This window comes from Pleurodeles waltl, chromosome 1_1 (assembly GCF_031143425.1).
Source record: "Pleurodeles waltl isolate 20211129_DDA chromosome 1_1, aPleWal1.hap1.20221129, whole genome shotgun sequence".
Lineage (NCBI taxonomy): Eukaryota > Metazoa > Chordata > Amphibia > Caudata > Salamandridae > Pleurodeles > Pleurodeles waltl.
Window position 1 is genome coordinate 535,501,907 of NC_090436.1, and position 20,525 is coordinate 535,522,431.

At 43.8% G+C, this 20,525-nt stretch overlaps 1 protein-coding gene across 1 annotated transcript in view; it reads right to left on the reverse strand.

Moving 5' to 3' along the window:
* PCSK1 (proprotein convertase subtilisin/kexin type 1) overlaps positions 1 to 20,525 on the reverse strand; it is a 209,557-nt gene that overhangs the window by 79,741 nt on the left and 109,291 nt on the right. Inside the window, exons 8-9 of the mRNA XM_069225743.1 lie at positions 20,112 to 20,324; positions 4,898 to 4,998 (exon numbers count right to left, since the gene is read on the reverse strand). Coding sequence (XP_069081844.1) covers positions 4,898 to 4,998; positions 20,112 to 20,324 — 314 coding nt within the window. The remainder of the gene's footprint in view (positions 1 to 4,897; positions 4,999 to 20,111; positions 20,325 to 20,525) is intronic.

A 20,525-nucleotide genomic window follows, 5' to 3' on the forward strand; every position in this document is an offset into this window, starting at 1 on the left:
TCTGTTTCCGTTTCTTCTCAGTATTTGTGTCTGGTAAGTGTTCTATCAGTCTTCACCAGTGTATAAGTGTCCTCCTTTGTACTGGGGTTGGCTCCTGGCTTCCAGGAGGCAATTCCAGCCCCCATCCTTGTCTAGTGTTATACGTTGTCTCTCGTGCCTAACAGTGACAGTGTGCTATTGCTGTTTTTCCAGTAATCGCCACTGTGTTTCCAGCTGGACCCACATGAGCTTGTCTTGTGTATGTAAGTACTATCCTTGTTTGTGCTCTAGGGTCCAGAGACAGAATCACTTCTGCTCCCTCCTTTCTATGGGGCTGCAGGGTGACTATCTGTAAGAACAAACTGCACAGAGGCATTGACATTCCCTGTCACTGTGGGAAAATCTGCGCCCTACTCTGTGTACAGCCCCAGCGTGTTTGTCCATTAGTAATCTGTTTCCTGTTTGTTCACACAAGGGTTGCTCTGCTTTTACATTCCCGTTTCCTGTGCCTGTCCATAGCTCTCCTTTCTGTGTATGCCTTTAGCTGCTTTTCTGCCCCAGTACACTACCTCTTAAGGATATTCGGCGACCTCAAGGGGTATCCCAACCAGAGTCCTGATCAGACCCGCCCGAAACCGTGACAGGTTTTGGGTGCCCTTCTTATCCCAATTTCTCCTTTGAAGTAGGCATACTTCAAAGTAAAGTCTCTTTTGAATGTGAAATCCTGCCTTGCCCAGGCTAGGCCACAGACACTCACCCGGGGGGTTGGAGACTGCATTGTGTGAGGGTAGGCGCAGCCCTTTCAGGTGTGAGTGACCACTCCCCCCCCACTAGCACAGATGGCTCGTGAGGATATGCAGGCTACATCCCAGCTCCCTTTGTGTCACTGTCTAGTGTGAGGTGCACCCAGCCCAACTGTCAAACTGACCTAGACAGGGAATCCACAAACAGGCAGAGTCACAGAAATGGTATAAGCAAGAAAATGCTCACTTTCTAAAAGTGGCATTTTCAAACACACAATCTTAAAATCAACTTTACCAAAAGATGTATTTTTAAATTGTGAGCTCAGTTGTTCACATGTTCATCCGCTCCCAAAGGGAATCTACACTTTACTCAGATTTAAAGGTAGCCCCCATCTTAACCTGAGAGGGACAGGCCTTGCAACAGTGAAAAATGAATTTAGCAATATTTCACTGTCAGGGCATATAATACACATTACTATATGTCCTACCTTAACCATACACTGCACCCTGCCCTTGGGGCTACCTAGGGCCTACCTTAGGGGTGTCTGACATGTAATAAAAGGGAAGGTTTAGTCCTGGCAAGTGGGTACAATTGCCAAGTCGAATTTACAGTTAAAAGTGCAAACACAGACACTGCAATGGCAGGTCTGAGACATGATTACAGAGCTACTTGTGTGGGTAGCACAACCAGTGCTGCAGGCCCACTACTAGCATTTGATTTACAGGCCCTGGCACCTCTAGTGCACCTTAGTAGGGACTTACTAGTAAAATAAATATGCCAATCATGGATAAACCAATCACATATACATTTTGTAAAGGATGTGGTAAAGTGCCCAGAGTAACAAAAACAGCAAAATCAGAGTCCATCACACATCAGTTAAGGGAGACCACACCAAGGATGAAAAGTCTAACAAGCTGTGTATATATTTTTGTTCCCTTACATCCTCCACCCATAATGGACTACCTATCACACTGTCAATCAAGCAACTTTGTCTCTAGCCTAATACAAACTGTTGAAAGTGGCTCTTTGAAGGGTCACCCCAAAACTTTTTGCCTTCTTCCTCTCCTTTTCTGACCTCATTTTTGCTGGCTTTAGGACTCTGGACAATTTACCTCTGCTAACCAGTGTTAAGGTGCATGCGCTCTCTCCCTAAAAACTTGGTAACATTGGCTCATACCCAATTGGCATATTTAATTTACTTGTAAGTCCCTAGTAAAGTGCACTACATATGCCCAGGGCCTGTAAATTAAATGCTACTAGTGGGCCTGCAGCACTGGCTTTACCACCCACATAAGTAGCTCCTTAACCATGTCTCGGGCCTGCCATTGCAAAGCCTGTGTGTGCAGTTGCACTGTCACTTCGATTTGGCATTTAAAAGTACTAGCCAAGCCGTAAACTCCCTTTTTCCTACATAAAAGTCACCCATAAAGTAGGCCCTGGGTAACCTATAGGGCAGGGTGCTATGTAGGTAGGTTAAAGGTAGGACATCTACATGTGTGTTTTTTATGTCCTGGTAGTGGAAAACTCCTACAATTTTTTATCACTACTGTGAGGCCTGCTCCTTTCATTGGATAGCATTGTGACCACCCTCACATACTGTTTTAGTGGTAGATTCTGACCAGAAAGGGGTAACCAGGTCATATTTAGTATGGCCAGAATGGTAACAGAAAATCCTACTTAGTGCTGAGGTTGAATTTCATATTACTATTTTAGAAATGCCACTTTTAGAAAGTGAGCATTTCTCTGCACTTAAATCCATCTGTAACTTACAGCCTGGCTCCAATCAATGTCTGGGCTGGGCTGGTTGACAGCTTCCTTGTGTATTTCAACCAGACAAAACACAGGACACTCAGTCACACCCACACTCATCTGCATACTGAATGGGTCTTCCTGGGCTGGAAGGGTGGAGGGCCTGACACTTACATTTCAAAGGCTAGTGGCTTGCCCTCACACAATGGACTGACAAACTCCCTACTAGGACCCTGGCAGACAGAACGGTACTGAAAGGGGAACTTGTGAACTTCAAAACCACTCTTTGAAGTCTCCCCCACTTCAAAGGCATTTTGTGGTATACAAACTGGGCCTCTGACCCCACCAACTCAGACACTTCTGGACCTGAACCTGCAACCCGTCAGGAGGAACTGGCTGGCTGCCCGAAGGACTCATCTGGACGGCTTTGCTGAGAAGGACTGCTGCCCTGCTGTTGCCCTGCTGCCCTCTGACTTTGCTGAAAAGTGATCTCCAAGGGCTTGGATTGATCTTGGCCCCTTTTTTTGTGAAGTCTCAGGGCCAAAAAGACTTCATCTCTTCAGGAAACCCCTTGTGCCCTGAAAATTGATGCACAGCCTGACGGAATCGGCGCACGGCCTGCTGGAAACGACGCACAGACGTCTTGTGACAGAGAAATCGCCGCACAGCTGAACTGGACCGAGCAGCCCAACTTCCCAAGTGAAGATTTGATGCAGCACCTGCCTTGCGACAGGAAATTTGACGTACAGCCCTACCTGATCAACGCACAGCCGAACTGGAGTGACGCTGCCGATTCCCTGAGTGGAAAATCAATGCAGCTCCTGCCGTGCAACAGAAAATTCAACACATGGCCCTACCGGATCGGTGCAATGCCTGTGACTTCTTCTAGCGTGCCCAGGATTTCCCGCATCATCCCTGGGCATCAAAAAGATCCCCGCATCGCAGTGAGGAACCAAGACTGCACACCGAAAAACTACACAAGCCCCTTGCAGCGTGGAAAGAAACAACGCATCGTCTGTGCAGCGTCGGAAAATCCGATGCACGCCCTTTTATTCCATGCATATCCTCCTTTGCGGTCTCCGTGCGTGGTATTTTTGACGCAAACCAGGTAATCCACAGACAACTGTTGATTTGCAAGATTTGAGACTCTTTTAAACCTGCAAAATTGATATTGCAACTTATGCTTATTAAATCTTTATTGTTTTGCTGTTATTTTAACCAGATACATATCCTATATTTTTCTAAACCTGTGTGGTGTATTTGGTGGTGTTTTCACTGTGCTAGTGTACAATTTATTGCACAAATACTTTACACGTTGCCTTCTAAGTTAAGCCTGACTGCTCAGTGCCAAACTACCAGAGGATGGGACCAGGATAATTTGGATTGCGTGTGACTTACCCTGACTAGATTTGACGTCTCTACTTGGACAAGGGTGTATACCTCTGTCAACTAGAGACCCCATTTCTAACACAAACCATGAAACATACCATAAGACGGCAAAACAAAATTATAACTACCAGCCGATTACAAACATATTTAGCAAATCTGTTTCTCACAGCTCCTCCTCCATCACACTGCAAGACAAGATAAGAGCACCTCTCCGGTCACTCACACATAACACCAAAAGGCTTCCCTCATAGGATCATTACAAATACAACACTCTGCCAACCATTGAGTTATACCCATGCAAAAAAGGTGGTTCTTCATCACACAGTGGGGCATAAAGTGCTAGATAAATGCAACAATACAATACACAAAAGTGGTAGCATGCATTATCTGTGAATTCCTCAAGACTGCCTTCTTTATTTAAAACAAGTTGTAATTGGGTACACAGATCTTGCTTAATCCAGCTGTACAACATTTTATTTTGGCACGATTGGAGCCCTTCATTCAATTGTACGGTAGACAATTTTAAAGCGTAAGTACAAACATCTAGCAACACAACAATCAACATTCTTAACACTGGGAAAACATTAAAAGAATATATTCTTAGATTTTATTCGCAACCTCATGGAAGCTCAATATTCAGGATCCATCATTGATTATCAGAAGTGCTGTAATGCAAAATGTCGAGTCTTGTGCAAAATGTTGCGAGGGACCTCAGAACCCGACCACCAGGATCACACAGTGAGCATTGAACCCTTTCTGGCGCCAATTCAGAGACATACAAAGGCCTGAGGCAGAGACGGCGGAGGCCTAGATTACCTCTTGCATTGCCAGTAATGGCTGCCTCATAGTCTCAGGGAAGCTACGTGCACTGGCTTCATTTGCTCAGTCAAAGTCAATAACTGTGATGCCGTTCGCCTGTTAGAAGGGCTTATTTAAAAGCACACTTGGGAAAAACAACCTTTCCACCAAATTAATCCCCACCCTTGTGTAATTTGTGACAGTTGTTTTTGCAGTTTCATTTATCGGCATTTCTTACTTTGCTTCAAGAGCAAGGGCGAAGATCCCAGCGGCAAGAGGGGCTGACGCAGAGGTTCCGGTGTGGGTCTCGGTGCATTCATTGTGGAGATCAGCACTGGTCTGGGGACGAAAGGAAAACAGGAGAGGTTAACAGAGACCTATATGGAGTTAGAGATGGGAGAGCTGATGACGCAGAAAAAGAGGGTCCAACATATATTCATATATCATGTAATCAAAATTGTATAATGTAGTGTGATTTTAGTAAAGAAAATAATGTACGAGGGAAATTGTGCCCTCGGAGTTGTTCGCCAATATTATAAACGAGCTTTATTAATCATGGAGAAATGAAAAATTTTAGTAATCCGTCATAATTGCAAATGCGTGCCGTGATTTCTTGTTGAAACTGTTTTATGCTTAGCTTAAATTTAGTAAAGGCTTTGGCCTAGTTGCCTGGTCTCAAATTCTAACAGTGTGGCTTTTCCTTGAACTAATGAAACATATATTCTTGCTTAAAGTTGTATTTTTCCAGTAGAGATGACTAATACACTTATCTCCAAGGTTTCGTGCTAGGCCGGTTTCATCCCCTTTGAAGCAAGGTCAGTCTCTGCAGGTGCGGACAATGAGGGTACAGATACCAAAATAATTGGCAAGCCATGTTGCAACTTGTGTTCCAAGGCTCCAAGGACAATGTATGCATAAATGAGTACTAGTAGAAAGACATTTTTCATTGGTCAATTTGAAGCCACCCTATGAACCCTCCAATGGAAGACCCTGCAGAATTTGGAATGTTTCTTACTTAAACCCACTGGACAAAGAGAAGTCAGCCATTTTCCTTGATGCCATCTTTGAAGCCAAACGCCAGACGCCATCTTAGACAACATCTTGATGCCATTTTCTCTATCACAGAGAAAGAGACTTTGAGAATTCTCACCCTAGAGACTTTAACTTTAAATTGCCCTGTCTTGCCCATGCAGTAACTTTGCCCCTTTCTCCTTGCTGCTGCAAGGAAACTTGCCCTTAACTTTGCCCCTTTGAAATCTGCCCCATGCTGATCGAACCGGTACCTGAAGGACAAAGACTTTCTTGAATGCTGATTGTAATTGGTAATTATAAAAGGATAATTGTATTATGCATTTTGTTTTTCCTTTTAGGTACCAACTGCTATTTGATAGGGCCCAAGCTAGAAGTTTTCCAAATTTGTGCTGACTAAATTAGTTTTGCATGAAGCCCCACATGCCAATGCTAATTAGAGGTTAGTCGAGGTATGCACTTGATGCACCATGTTGAATTGAAATCTTGTCATGCTGACCGATGTATGAAATTAGTCAAATTCAGTTGCTTATATTAGTGATTTGTATTGCCATAACTGAATGTATTATTATTCAGATTTTGCGTAGATTGCGTTTCTTCCGCCGCTATGGACAGCTAGTAATGTTCGTATACATATATCATTTGGTTTTTAGACTTATATACATTGTGCTAGCTTTGTTAATATAGGGAAATAAATTCACTAACTTTTAATAAACCGGTGTGGTTATTCATGACTGAAAGGTCATGGTGCGTCGAAATACCAACTGTTATTGATTCCTAATGTGTTATTTCGATCTATTAATTGAGTATTGGCTATCGCGTACAACAGTTATTGATTATTGATTTAAGTGACCCGACTATTCAAGGATGAGGAGAGCCCAACTCGGCTAAAAGGTTCACTGACCTCCAACGTGTCCAGGTACAGGTAATTTATAAGGGCTGGACGCGTTATCAGAGCCAACGAATTAACAGGAGGAGCCAAGACAAGGGGTCTAGCTCGGCTCCAAAAGCTTGTGTATAAGCTGAGCTCTAAAAATGATTTGACATGTAAATCATGCCACAAAAAGTATGTAAAAATACAAAACAGTCTCTTCAAAATAAAAAATAAAACAATGTATTTCATTAACATGCGGAATCATTTGAGCCTATTTGATTGTATAACTGCAATTATAGGGCATTTTTTTATAAGCGATAGTTTTTGAACATCAATTTAACATTCCTGCCCCAAAAAGGGTTGTTGAACCATGTGCATTTTGAACGCACACGTATTTGAAGGTGCTCTCATGTGATAATGAAGAAAAACAAGGCTCCAGAAAGTAAAATATTTGCCCACGATCATACAGTTTGGTCAACCGGGAAAGCTTGTTTTGAGCTCGAAGGTCGCCTGCCTCTGGCTCGGCTCGAGCTTTCAGTGGCTCGCCCATCTCTTTAGTGAGTGAGCTGCACAACAGGCTTCCTCCCAGCAGCACGACAAATACATCCCAAATCTCTACCATTGACTGCTCCTAGCGAATGACGAGCTAGACGTCTCAACCCGCTTAATATCTCAACTCCGCCTACTTTAGCGAGTTCATTTACTGCATTGGGCTCCTTAGAGTATGAAGGTTTCACGGAAAAAACCCCAACGCGCGCAGGGAACATGTCATCTTAATTTAGCAGCAGAGGAGCGATATCCAATTGAAGCAAAGAGTTTACGAAGCAGTATGAATGGCAGGGCATGTTATTTTGCCTCGCTCTTTCAAATGGCAGCCTACTTAGCAATTACGCAGAAGAGGTGTTATCAACCAAGAGCCTTTCTGCCCTCCCCTTCTACTCCGCAAGGGAAACACTGCAATTTACAAATCAGACAGGCATGCTATTTGCAAATTAAACACCCACTGCAAGTGTAAAGATCTGCACGTGTTCACCGGCGGCAAGGGCTCTCCACAGCTCGACGGGATGGGTATTCCGTGGGCCGGAAGGCGGCTGCTCCGGCCCCAGGTGGTGCAGACTGCATGGCAATTGTCACTGTCAGGTCGCGCAGCTTTAGAAAGCCAGTGCCCCAGGAATGTGGCCTGACAGGTGTAATGACAGGCATTTGGGCAGGAGAGTAATGCTTAGTGCCCAGCCAGGCACAGATAAGGCACTGAGACACCATGGGCAGCCGGCTGCTTCGCCCAGCTGGAGAGAGATAAAAGCGGATCATTTTGCTGAATTATGGCCTGCAGTGTTTCCTGTGTGAATCACTGTACTGACAGGTCTTGTGCCTGCTGCTTGTTCGGAATAAGAGAGAGGGCTGGCCTCAATCAGATTACTACGCGTGAGTAATAGTGGTGCTCAGAGGCAAACATGAAATCTCATTTATTGGAGGTCGGGAAAACACACACTGGTAAATAGGTAGTTCAGCAAACACATCCTGTGCGGACGGCCTCCCCCTTAAGTGGAGAGTCAGGCTGGCCTATGCCAGGTTTTACCGGAGTGGTAAAAGTATTTAATGATAACCTTCACGTGTTTTTCATGTGGTCAGTACAAAAGTGAAATAAAGAATTGACGAAGCCCATAGGTCTTGGGCTCAAGTCGAGGTACAGAAATTGCCAATGCTTTTCGCCAAAGGCACACCAATCAATCTTAATATGGGTTCTTTATTTAAGAAAACAAATTCCAAGATGGCCACAATAGTGTCCCGCTGGGGATATTCTAGGGTTTCCACCCGCCACTCTGCTGAGGGATGGCTTCCACACTCACCCCACACCCAATCATCACAGGAGCCACCAGTCAGGTGACCCTGCTAATAAAAGGGGCTGGGTGCCCATGGCCTGGGCCAGTTGTACGAACCCTATCTGTCCGTGTCGTTACTGATTAGTAGCATGAGGGCATAGGGCCCCCAACACTACAGCAACCAATGTGCAAGCATGTATGAATTATGACACTGGCACATGCCTTCGCGCATGCGTACTGAATCATAGTAATACTTTTTTATTTGTCATTCTAATATGGCAAATAGCCATGTTAGAATGGTAAATCTAAATGTTTGAAAGTGCAAAGGACTGCACGCAAAGCACAAATAAAGAAATGAGCGTCCAAGAAGTACTTTGCAGCTGTCATCTATCACAGCAGTGGCTTGCCAGGGTTATGGAGGGCGGGGTGGCACGCATGGGAGGGGGGCTAGCTGGGGGGTGTTAGGGCAGGGGGTAGAGAAATGTTAATTAAAAAATAAATAAATAAACTTACCTCTGCGCCGCTTCTCACCGCACCACTCCTCTCTTCAGTCCTGCAGGCAGGCACAGGCTCCCAGCCTGCCCTGTGCCAATCCTGACTATCAGTGACAGAATTGACTGGGAGTGCCATGTGCAGGCTCTCTCCAGCCCGGCAGCTGTGTTGCGGGGCTAGAGACAGCCTTCTGCGCATGTATGTTTAGCTGCCGACGGCCGGCCAAACATACATGCACGGTGAGGGGAGTGCACAGTGCACTCCCCTCACTGCTCGTCACCCATGGCCCCGCCCCTTTCACAAGGAAGGCACAATAAACATAGTTTATTGTGCCTTCCTTGTGAAAGGTTCACAGCTTCTGCTGCTGGTGGTGGGGAGGCGTCACTCCAACGCCCACATGGAGGAGCTGACACTGGTCTAAAAACTTCTTTATGTCAGTGCCTTTCTCACTTCTGTCTATTATTCTTGTGTCTCTCTAGATAGTTTCCAATTGCTCTTGGGAATTTACTAAGCCTACTGTTTAGGACAAAACCTCTCATTTTCTTTTATCTGTGATTCTTTCCTACTCCATATTAGAACCACATTTCTTACATGTCTGAGATGGTGTCAGTCAAATAAATTTGGTAAAGTAAATTCATGGGTTGGCTATTCGCATGGGCACCTTGGTGTGATGTCTCTAATCAAAAGTGCTTTCATTTACTTTTTGCCAATTATTTTCATGAGGATCAAAACAAATAGAAATCGTTTTCAATTATTTCCATGTAGACTACAAAAGGGTGCATTACCTCAATCTCCATCAAAGACATCTTTCCAGGAAATGTATTTAATGGCAGCTATTTTGTGGAGCGGTTCTCCTTGCTGGACACAGGTCTGACTTGGCAGCATCATCTATCTGCTAGATCCCTTGTAAACAACAAACAGAAGATGTCTTTGGTTCAGCCAACTTCAGCTTTTGTTTGCCTTTCGACAGCCCCCTTGTCTATAGCTCTCAGAGTGTGACAACCACATCTTGGATGAGCACAGGCTCATTTCTGTCTCACAATCATGCAATTGGTCAACGGGTGTATTATCCCATATCCTAGGGAATGCCTCCATTGTAATGCATCAGCTGTACTGTTTTCAGGACCACTAGCTACTGACAGGAATTCTTTTCTTTAATGTCAAGTCTTCCTGAAGAGGAGGCTTGCCTCAACAAAACAATCTATTCTGGGAGATTAACCAAACAATCACTGTTTTAAGTTTATATAAATGCACCATAATATATGCAGCAATTGTCCTCTCTGTGCTGGTTTCTTTATCTCTCTGTGTCTACCAATCAAAGAGGGCAACTACTTTTACTTCGAACCAGAAGCCTGCATGTTACAGACATTTACTTCAGCAGCCGTTTCAAGAAACATGCACATAGGTGCAGGATGGGAAGTAGTTCAAGAATGGGTCGCCATGGCAAGTGCTAGCTAGGTGTACCCAATATGGCCCTCCAAGATCCCACACATCTTTCCAAACAAAATATTGACAGAACTATCCCCTTGGAAGTTGTGGTAGCTTTCTTGAAAACGTATGCACAATTAAACACTGTCACTTAAACATCATTTGCAGTCCAAAAATATGCACTTCAAAGGGGACATCCACAGTGTCTATTCTGCATCCTTAGGGTGCATGTTGCCAAGGTACCATTTTTGTTAGTGTTTACAAGCATGGCAAAATACTCCCATAGTTGGAAAATACAATCTGAGATACAAAATGCAGCAAATCCTATGTTCTGGGCTAAGGGCTGCTAGCCAGAAACTGGCCATTTGTCATGCAAAGTGCATCTAAATTTCATTTTCTACGATTGTGCACTGGAGAATTTATTGCCAAATGAGTCACTTATTTCTCCAAACAACTTTCAGTTTTCTGACTGATGAATTATGTATTTCCCGAGACTTCTGGAAACTTTTGATAGATTAATTCTTTCTTAAAAGTGACTCATTTGAATCTAATCACGAATCAGGTATTTCTAAAGAATTTGGAAGCACAGAACTAATTTAACAATTGTTTCTGAAGTCTCTAGAAATAAACGTTTTCTGTTAATTAAATTCAAATCTTCAGTAGAAATACAGGGTTCATCTGACAATACGTTTCATGTGGAGTCTTGTAACAGATGACTCAATGCATTTAGAGCAGTACCCAAATTAAAGTAATCATCTGCCAGTTGTTTTCTGAGTCTTTATTGAAGCTATATGTCAGCTTCAGCTGAGTGCACTCAGCTGCCAAAAGTAAATCTGTTCCTCTCAGGAGCCAGACTGTATCCAGCTTCCATTGACAACTAGACTACAGTCTCTAAAGACAAGCAATCCTGGCTTAATGGTGGACTTTTATTAGCAGAAGAGATGTTTCTTCCATCTTGTCCAACTAGCATCATTGTAGGAAAGTCCTCCTTTTTGCCTATTCATCCCCAAACGTCTTTTTTTTTCACAGGTACTGGCGGTTACTGACTTTTGACTGTGCCATGGGTACTGCTAACTAGTCCCTGGGCCAGTGCTCTGTGTAAAATGGATATGCAAATTAGGCTAATTATAATAAGCTATGCCAACCTACCTATAAGTCCCTAATATATGATAGGGCATGAAGGTTTATGGACCCCAGCATAGGTAGTGCACCCATAGGTGCACTGCTATGGTGCCCAGTGTCATTTTAAAAGCAGGTTTGGCTTGCCAGCTGCTTTTAAAGTGAATTTAACCTCTAATTTGACTTTGGAATTAAAAGTACTTCCCAAGTCTTAAACCTCCTTATATTTACATATGGGTCACCCCTAGGGTGTGCCCTAAGTTCCCCTACGGCTGGGTGCTATGACCCTATAAGCAGGGACTTTATAAAAAAAAAAATGTTTTATAAGCCCTGGTGATGGAAAAATAGCCAAATTAGTTTTTTCCCTCACTGTAGTGAATGGGCTCCATAGGCTAACATGGGGATACTTTATTTTTAATTAATGAAATCTCAGAAGGAGCTAAATGTTTCAAGTTTGGTATCAAACTTATTTGTATGATAAACCCAACAACTTGCCACTGTTGAATGTAATATAACTAACTCAGGGAAAGAGTTTTAGAACTCTACCTGAAAGTTGCCAACTTCAGCCCTGTAGTGCCCTTCTCTGATTGGCTAGCCTCTGGCAGCCTGGCCAGGCTGCCTTGATGAGGTGTGAAGGGGCCTGGGCTAAGGACAAATGAAGTGCCGGGGGGGGGGACTGCCTCAGCAAATGGTGAAACAGGATGGGGTGAGAGTAGCCAAACTGTACCTCAAAAGCGGGAAGGACACTTGGTCCAGCAAGTGTACCTCCCCATTTCCTGCAAAACCAGACAGTCAGGTACACCCTCATTAGATTAGGAAAGGGCTGGAAAGGTGTGTGTTAAGGGAATCTTAGCCACGCCAGTGGGTGGGATCAGCCAGACCTAGCCTCCGAGATTGAATTTCTGCCATTTTGGATTTTTTAAGAATGTTGCTCCATAGGATTGATTTTTGCCACATTTCCCAGGAAGTGCAGGAAGTGGCAATCCAAGAGGGTGGTGGCCTGCCTGTTATTGGACAGTTGCCCCCCCTGCTTTCCGCCCCCAGAGCAAGAATAATATGGCAAAGCTACACACAGACTTCAGATCGCTACAAGAAACAAGACAAAGAAAAAGAAGGACTACCCTGCTGGACCCCTGACCATCACCTGGACACTGCGCTCTGAAGGACTACATTAGCTTCTCACTTGGGTTCACCACTAAAAGGACTTTGCCTGTTTTCAACTGCTTCAAAAAGGGACTCCCTGTTTGCTACAGGTAGAAAACAGCTGATCAGAGTCCCCTGCATCAACCACTGAAGAAACTGACCAGCTGACCAGTGGCTAGTGGTCATTTTTTGGATTTGAACCAGGTAAATTCTGGGACTTGGAGTCCTAACCCTCAAGGTGCAACTCAGAGCTTCTGGAACCTTGGGGTGAGTTGTGGATCCTAGAGGACCTTCAAAGACCTTCTGGAAGAAGATCAAGAAGTTTGGAGAAGATTGTAGAACGTTTGAAAAAATACTCCATTGGTGGACCGAACCGACGTTTTGAGTCAAGCCGGCTTACGTCAACTACGACCCGGCCTCATTTGCAGGTGTGTCCCGCTGAAGAGCTCCAGAGCCCGAGACTTTCAGTATTTCAATGCGGGCTCGTGGAAAGGCAATCTGACAATGTCAACTCAAAATCCCCTTGCTGTTGAGGGTTGTCTGATGTTGGAGAGAAAAAGCTCCAAAAAAGTGGTAAAGTCCGAACGTGAAAAGTAGAACGAAGCTTCCCGTGCAGTGTGTCCAAAGAGGTCTCCAGTGAGGTAGGATCCAATTTCATGTTTGGCCCGATTGAAGATTTCTGTCATGAAAAATCTTCTAAACCTGAAAGTAGAATTCTTCACTAAGGTTTCCTGAGAAGCGTATCTGAAGAGTGCTCCAGGGAGGTCAGATCCGACTTGCGACTTTGTCCCGGTGAAGAAACTCGTCTTGAAAAAAAGACTAAGTCAGAAGGTAAAACTTTGACCGAGGCCACTGTTTCACTGTAGCCGGGCTCCATTGTGGTCGGCCTTAAATTTGACTTTGCCCTGTTCGAGTGCGACCAGATGTCCATATTGCTTTTAAGTTTGTGCGAGCTAAAAAACATTTATTCTTTAAAAATTCATATCTGTGCTTTTCCTTTTCTGATTTTATTTGTTTCGTGCCAAATTGAAGATAAAATACAATCTATTTTTGTAAATTGGTTTTGGATTTATTTTTAAACTGTTTTTGCTGTTTTATTTTATTGGGGAGTTTGCTGCTATAGTGGCTACTTCCCCGCCAGGCCCATTAAGAGTTTCCTGCTAGGCCAGCAGGCGGAAACCTTTGGCTTGTAATCGAGCCAGAAGGAATGCTGTAGGATGCAGGGTGCACCAGCACCATCACAGAGTTCACTGTCTGCAAAGCAAACAATGAATCCCAATCGTGCTGGCCAGGGGGACCTCTGAACTGCCAATGCCAAGTGCATGGGCAGTGCAGGGACCCCCTTGGGTCCCCGCTCCCATTCTCTGCCAGCCATTTCAAGACGCTGCTACCACAATGAAATCGCTGGCGGAGAACGAGGTCCTAATCCCCAGGGCAGTGCTACTTGAAGCGCTGCCCTAGCGGATTAGGACCCCCAAAACCGCCGGGATCTCTGATCCTGGCGATACTGGCAGTCCGACTGAGTTATGATCGACGTGGTTATAATATGGCACTCAGACCACCGCATTGGCGGCAGTCCGACCGTCACCGTGAGTCTGGTAGTATAGTGACCATCAGACTTGTAATGGGGACCTTTGTCTCCTAAGTTAAGCCTTGTTGCTCATTGGCAAGCTGCCAAGGGTTGAGCCAGGATTAATTTATTGAGACCCTGGCTGGTCCTAAGTAGGGGAGTTGTGACCTATTGTTAAGTGTAGGTATTCACCTGCCCTTACCAATAATCTGCTTTCCAATAATCATGCTTCTGCAGTAATGGCATTACAGAACAAACTCTTTCGTTTTCATAATAATTTCTAACAGTGTTGAAATTCCAGAGTTTTAAACTGTTTTGCTTTTATTTAATTTACTAATACTTAGTTGTCAATCTCAAGGCAATAAAGATTCTTACTTATGACCCAAGGGTCACAAAGAGGTAGTTAATGCAAATACAGGCATGCACAAAGGCTGTTTGCATTTCTTATCACATTAAAGCAAGACCTACAAGCTTGGTCAATGTTTCTTAAAAATTACCTGAGTAGAGAATGGGTTCGGGACACAGATTTTGTGTAGCATGATGATCTATTTTTTAATTTCCAAAGTCATAACTTTGCTTAATATTTTCTCACTAGGTGAATACAGGGCATCCCAAACAAGATCACTGAACTCTTGCTTGCCAGTGCAGACATAATCCATTTCTGCTCTCCACCCTACATTGTCGATAGGCATATATTCATAACTAGCTGCTTACAGCCCTCGAGGGAAGGCTTGTGAAATTTTAAGCAGTATGCCAGAAACACCAATAGGTGTTTTTAATTTTGTAATGTTATGAAGGTTTGTATAGTGGGCTAATCACTCATGAGGGCATCCAGGAGCTTCGCGGGGGAGGTTGGCGTCTTCCTGGAGATTATTTGAAAATCCAGGATGTCAGCTTCTTGCAGAGCTCAAGAAGTAATGAGGAAGCTCTGTTGTGCTGCCAGAGGTCATTCCATGCTTTGGGGAAGATATATGAGAAGACGTAACAACCTGCTCTGCCTTTGTGCATACAGGGTATGTGCACTAGTGAGAGTTTGGCTGAGCAGAGGTGTCTGAAGGGTTGATGGAAGTATATACGGCTGTTGAGGTAGGCAGGCCTATGTTGTGTTGTGCTTTGTATGTGGGTTTGAGGAGTTTGAATTGAGTGTGTTTATGTATGGAGAGCCAGGGGAGTTTCCTGTGTTGTGGTGTAATTTTGGTGTGGTGTGGTGCGGTAGGTTGAGGCTGAGTCTGGCCACTGACTTATGAATGGTCTGGAGTCTGTTTAGGAGCTGTTTGAGGATTCCAGAGTATAGTGCATTGCCATTGTCTGCTGGTTATGAGAGTTTATGTGGCTATTTTTCTGGTGTCCTCTAGTGAACACTTGCAGATTTCTTGCAGCATCCTCAGGATATGGAAGCAGGTTACAGTGACAGAGTTAACCATGGTCGTCATGTTGAGCTTGTTGTCTAAGATGATTCGTAGTTTTCTTGCAAGTGCGGGATCTAGGTCTGTCGGCCACCAGGTGGAGTCCCACAGCAAGGACTTCTTTCGGAAAATCACAACTTCAGTCCTGTACGAGTTAAACTTGAGGCAGTTGGACTTCATCCAGATGGCCACTGAGATAATACAGGCAGATACGTTGTTTCGTGTCCTGGGCATCTTATCCATGAGGGACAATATTAGTTGTGCATTGTCTGCACAGGTAAATATGTTGATGCAGTGCGTTCAGATGATGTTGGTCAATGGTGCCATCTAGATGTCGAAAAGGGTCAGGCTTAGTGAAAGTCCTCAGAGGACTCCACAGATAAGGTTCCTGACTTCCAAAGCGTATTTAGATTTTTTTGGTTCTTGCGGTAGGGAAGAGGCAGATCCAGGAGAGGGACGGTCGTTAGACCAGATCTTGTGCAGTAGTCTGATTAGCTTGGACTGAGAGACTGTGTTGAAAGGTGCTGAGAGGTCAAGCAGGATGAGGGCGGCTGTTTCCCCTCGGTTGAGGATCATCCTGATGTCATCTGTTGCTGCAATGAGGGCTGTCTCAGTGCTGTGGTTAGGTCTTAAGGCACAATTGTGTGGTGTCTGGAGGCTGTTGTACATTGAAGTAATCCACAAGTCGCTTGCTGATTGCTTTTCCCATAACCTTGGCTGGGTAGTGTAAGAGGGAGATCAGGCAGTAGTTTGCTAGCTGGGTAGAGTCTAAAGAGGGTTTATTTAGGAGTGTGATGATTGCTGCATGTTTCCAGGCTTCTGGGACGGTGGCAGTGGAGATGGAGGTGTTTAGGATGCAGGTGAATGTTTGACTGATTGAGGAGGACCCCATGCTGAGGATGTGAAGGCCTTCCGCTGTATGATTCTCATGATGATAGGTTTCCATGTGTCTCCTGGCATTTCCTGTGTCTTCTGTCTGTAGGTTGGTGGCGAGGCTGCTTGGGTTTAGTTGAGTGTGGAAATTGTAGATAGTTGCAATTTTGTTGTTTAAGAAGTCTGATATGTTGTTGCATAGGAATTGATTGGAGGTGATATTGTTGGCGGTGGCTGTTGGGAAGGCAATGTTCTTGAGGATTGCGAGGATCTCCTTGCTGTTGTTCCAGTTGAGTTATATGCACTCAGCCTTCTTCTTGGCTTCTCTGATTTGTAAATGCTAGAACCTTAGTGAGGATTTGTTGGTGATTTATCGATTCATTCTGGTTGACTCTCCATTTTCACTTTAGTTGTTTTCAATATCTCTTGCTTGATCGCAGGTCCTCTGTGTAGAAGGTAGCCTACTTTTGGGTTCTTACCTGGTTGTTTTGTTTGCTGGGCCCAGGGAATCAGCGCAGTCTGAGATCCATTTGTCAAAGTGATTGATGTCGCTGCCTGGTCTTCAATGTGTTTGGGCTGGTTCTTGCATAGGGTGTCTGAATAGTCTGTTTCCGTGATGTTATTCCAGATTCAGTTGGCCTGACCTGTAGTGATGGTTCTTTTGTTGCATGGGGTGTTGATATAGAAGTGGACAATGGTGAGGTCGGTCCAGGTGGGTGGTGAATCTGTGCCAACCTTGATGCATTTGAATGAGGTAAAAACGTGGTTAAACTTGTGTCTGGCGGTGGAGCGCGTTTGGCAGGAGAGCAGGAACGAGGGAGGATCAGTTAAGGAGTGGGAGAAGAAGGAATATGGCTGAAATAGGGCACAAAAGAGGGCACACAGAAACAGAGAGGGGGACACAAACACAAAGCAGAGGAGAAGAGTGATGACAGGATACAAACTATGAGAAAGAAGTGACAGAAAAGATCACAACAGAGTGAGAGAAAAATAAAAAGGTCACAACAGGAGGGAGAGTAAGATGAAAAACAACACAAAAGTGTGCGATGAGGAGCACAAAACATTTGCAGAGATAGAGATGAAAGCCAGCACAAAAATACACAAAGAGTGAGCTAATGAGAGGAAAAGCTTCACAAACACATCAAAGAGAGTGAGCAGAGGTCAAAAGGAGAGATGAAAAATAGCACAAAAGTCTCAAAGAGGGGTTGCGTGAGAGGAAATCGGCATAAACAGGTCGGAGAGAATGAGTCTAAAGGAAAAAGATGAAACAGAACAAAGAGGTCATAGAAGGTCACAGAGGAAAATGGCACAAAAAGGCCACAGCGACACGGAATGGCACAAAAGGTCACAAAGTGAAAAGGCGAGGGAGAGTTAGAAGTAAAGATGCAAGGTGGGTGCCTCGAGGTGTTGGAGCCTGGTCCAAAAGGACCTTTCAAGTAGCGGCTCAGATTTCTTTCCTGGTAAACTACAATGCCCAGTTTAGCTTGGAGAGTTTTCTCTAGATGGAGACATGGACTTTGTTTTAAGTTTCCTCTAGAATAATAAATGGCTTTGACAATTGTCTGTTCGTTCCTGGTCAACATGTCTATGTTGACATTTCAGCTATCAGCGACTATGATGGTCAATCCTAAGAAAGGGACTTTGCTCAGTTTATTGAACATCATTCATTACAAGTATACATATTAATAAATAGTTCCTTCTTCCACCTGATTTTAGTAGTCCTATGCCACTCTCTTTAATTTATCCTGGTTTATTGGTATGGCATTGGTCTTGCAGAAAGAGAGTGTTGTAGATAGAACTTGTTGCAGAGGGATAAAAATGTTGGCCAGCACAATTCAGCACAAACTTCAGCTGCATACAATACCACTAACAATTCCACTGTGTAAATTTTGGTGACATTTGTTGTTCAGTTGTGTAGAGTTACAAGGGTGTCATTGATGCTGTGTTTTGGAACTGAAGATGCCAGAAAATCATTGTGTACTATTAAGCCACATCTCAAAATCTCCAGTCACAGAAGGTCACAGAACAACCTGCCTAATGAATATTAGCTAGGGAAGTCACTATATACTATCCTCTGTGATTGGCTACAAACACAGGTATGGTCATCAGCAAGAAACAACAGACCATAATCCCTATGTTTGCATTCCTAAATGGGAAACTTATTCTTAAAAGTAGCCTGTGTTCCTTAAATGATCAGGTACTGCTTTTACAAAAATAATCACATTTGGGGAAACTTAGGGAGAAACAGGCAGTAATCCACAGAACATTTGCTTAGGCTCCCCCGTCACCCGATACCATTCACAAAAGGATAGGTGTCCCCTTGGACAGATTTTCGAAGGGGGCACCTTTCCCATTGTGAAACACTTACCATATCCTTTAAGGTGTCAGTAATTGATCAATGGTTTGTGACTGCAGTTGTGGTCTTAAACCAGTGATTCATACCATGCAGAATTACAATTAGGAGGTGACACCCCTAATGTACTCCTTCCTAATTGTAATTCAGTAAGGCTCATAAAACACATATTGTGAGTATGGAAGACTTTGTTTTACTTGCAAATGGGTTTCTTACATACCCAAAAGCCATGTCGCTGTTGCAAACCATTTGATGTTGCTAATAACTGGTTTGGAAATGCAAAATGGTCTAATACACCTAGCCAAAGGTTATCGCCAAGAGACCCTCAGGGGTGAGTCTCTGTGCTTTACAAATACTGATTGATTGAGCTTTCCAACTGTTTTAGGCTTTCACATTCCTCAGCTACCCCAAACAAACCTCAAAAGAATACATAACATAGTGGTTTGTGTGGTTATGTTGTTTTTTGTTATAATTATTCCATACTTGTTGAATCATTTTTTGGTAAAGAGAACTTATCAACAGATAAAAATCAATTTCAGATTGACTTATTCTCGACTCACTTTTGAATTGTGTGTTTTCCTACATAGGACTTTTAATAAATCTAACAGTTTTGCATGGATGAAAGTATTGTAAACTGTGATACCTTCATGCAACCGTAGGGGTACTGATCTATTTTTATAAAAATTGTTTTTAATTACACATTTAGACATATTTTAAGTTATTGAATCAAAGCTTGTGATGCTGCTGAAACATGTTCTCTCAGTTCCTTCATAGAGTCTTGCTTCTTACCTGCCAAAACTGATTCTCATCAGCTGTTGAACATCTGAGTCAACCCTCACCCTAACACAGTGCTTAGTTTGAGCTGGTGGTTTCCGGTGCAGGGCACCGGCACTTATTTTTGAGGGCCGCCACTTATTTTTCATTCTCAAGCATATACTGCGAGCAAAACACACATATGGGAAAGACGGGAAGAGAACAATGAAAAAGCGTCACAAAGGGAGAAAGCTGGAAGAGTGAGCTGAAGGGGCATGGAGTGGCTGTAAATGGATTAAAGAGTCCCGACATGGCTTCAGGATTGGCTGTCTCAGTACCCTGTGCTCGCACATTTAAATGCAGCAGCTGCTTGTTTCAGAGGAGAGCTTTGGGCACTGGCACATTTTAATTTACAAATTAAGCACTGCCCCAACACCCCCAAAAGTGAGATATTTGCACTGCTGAAAATGTATTTGGATTATTATGTGCATCACCTTTGTGCTGGTAGGAAACTCGGTGGAAAATGTTTTGCTTTTCTTTTATTCATTAAAGGGATTTTGGTAGTCTTTCAATTTCAATAATAACCTACTATTCTCTGGTCGGTATAATCCCCACTGCTGTATGCAGTGGCCAGCGTAGAAGAACACTTCTCTGCATACCAAGGAGAAAGGCCCTGCTGGGAGGCACTGCTGATTGAGATAGTGTAGATACTGTCCGTGTACCCGTCGCAGTCACAGTTGTCACCCTGGCGGCCGCCGTTCCCGGATGCCCAGACAAAGATGGACCCTTTTCCATTCCGACCCTAAGAAAAAAGAACGGAATTCCTGTAAGAAAGTGGTCTATGGAGAGGACACACATAACTGGTAATAGTGATACATATTCACTGGACGTATGCTCCATGTGCGGTGTTATTGTTTAGAAATGTCAAAGATCATGACAATCACAGTACTTTTATAGCACTTAACAATAAAATGTGTTAGCTTCATTATTATGGAAATGCAAT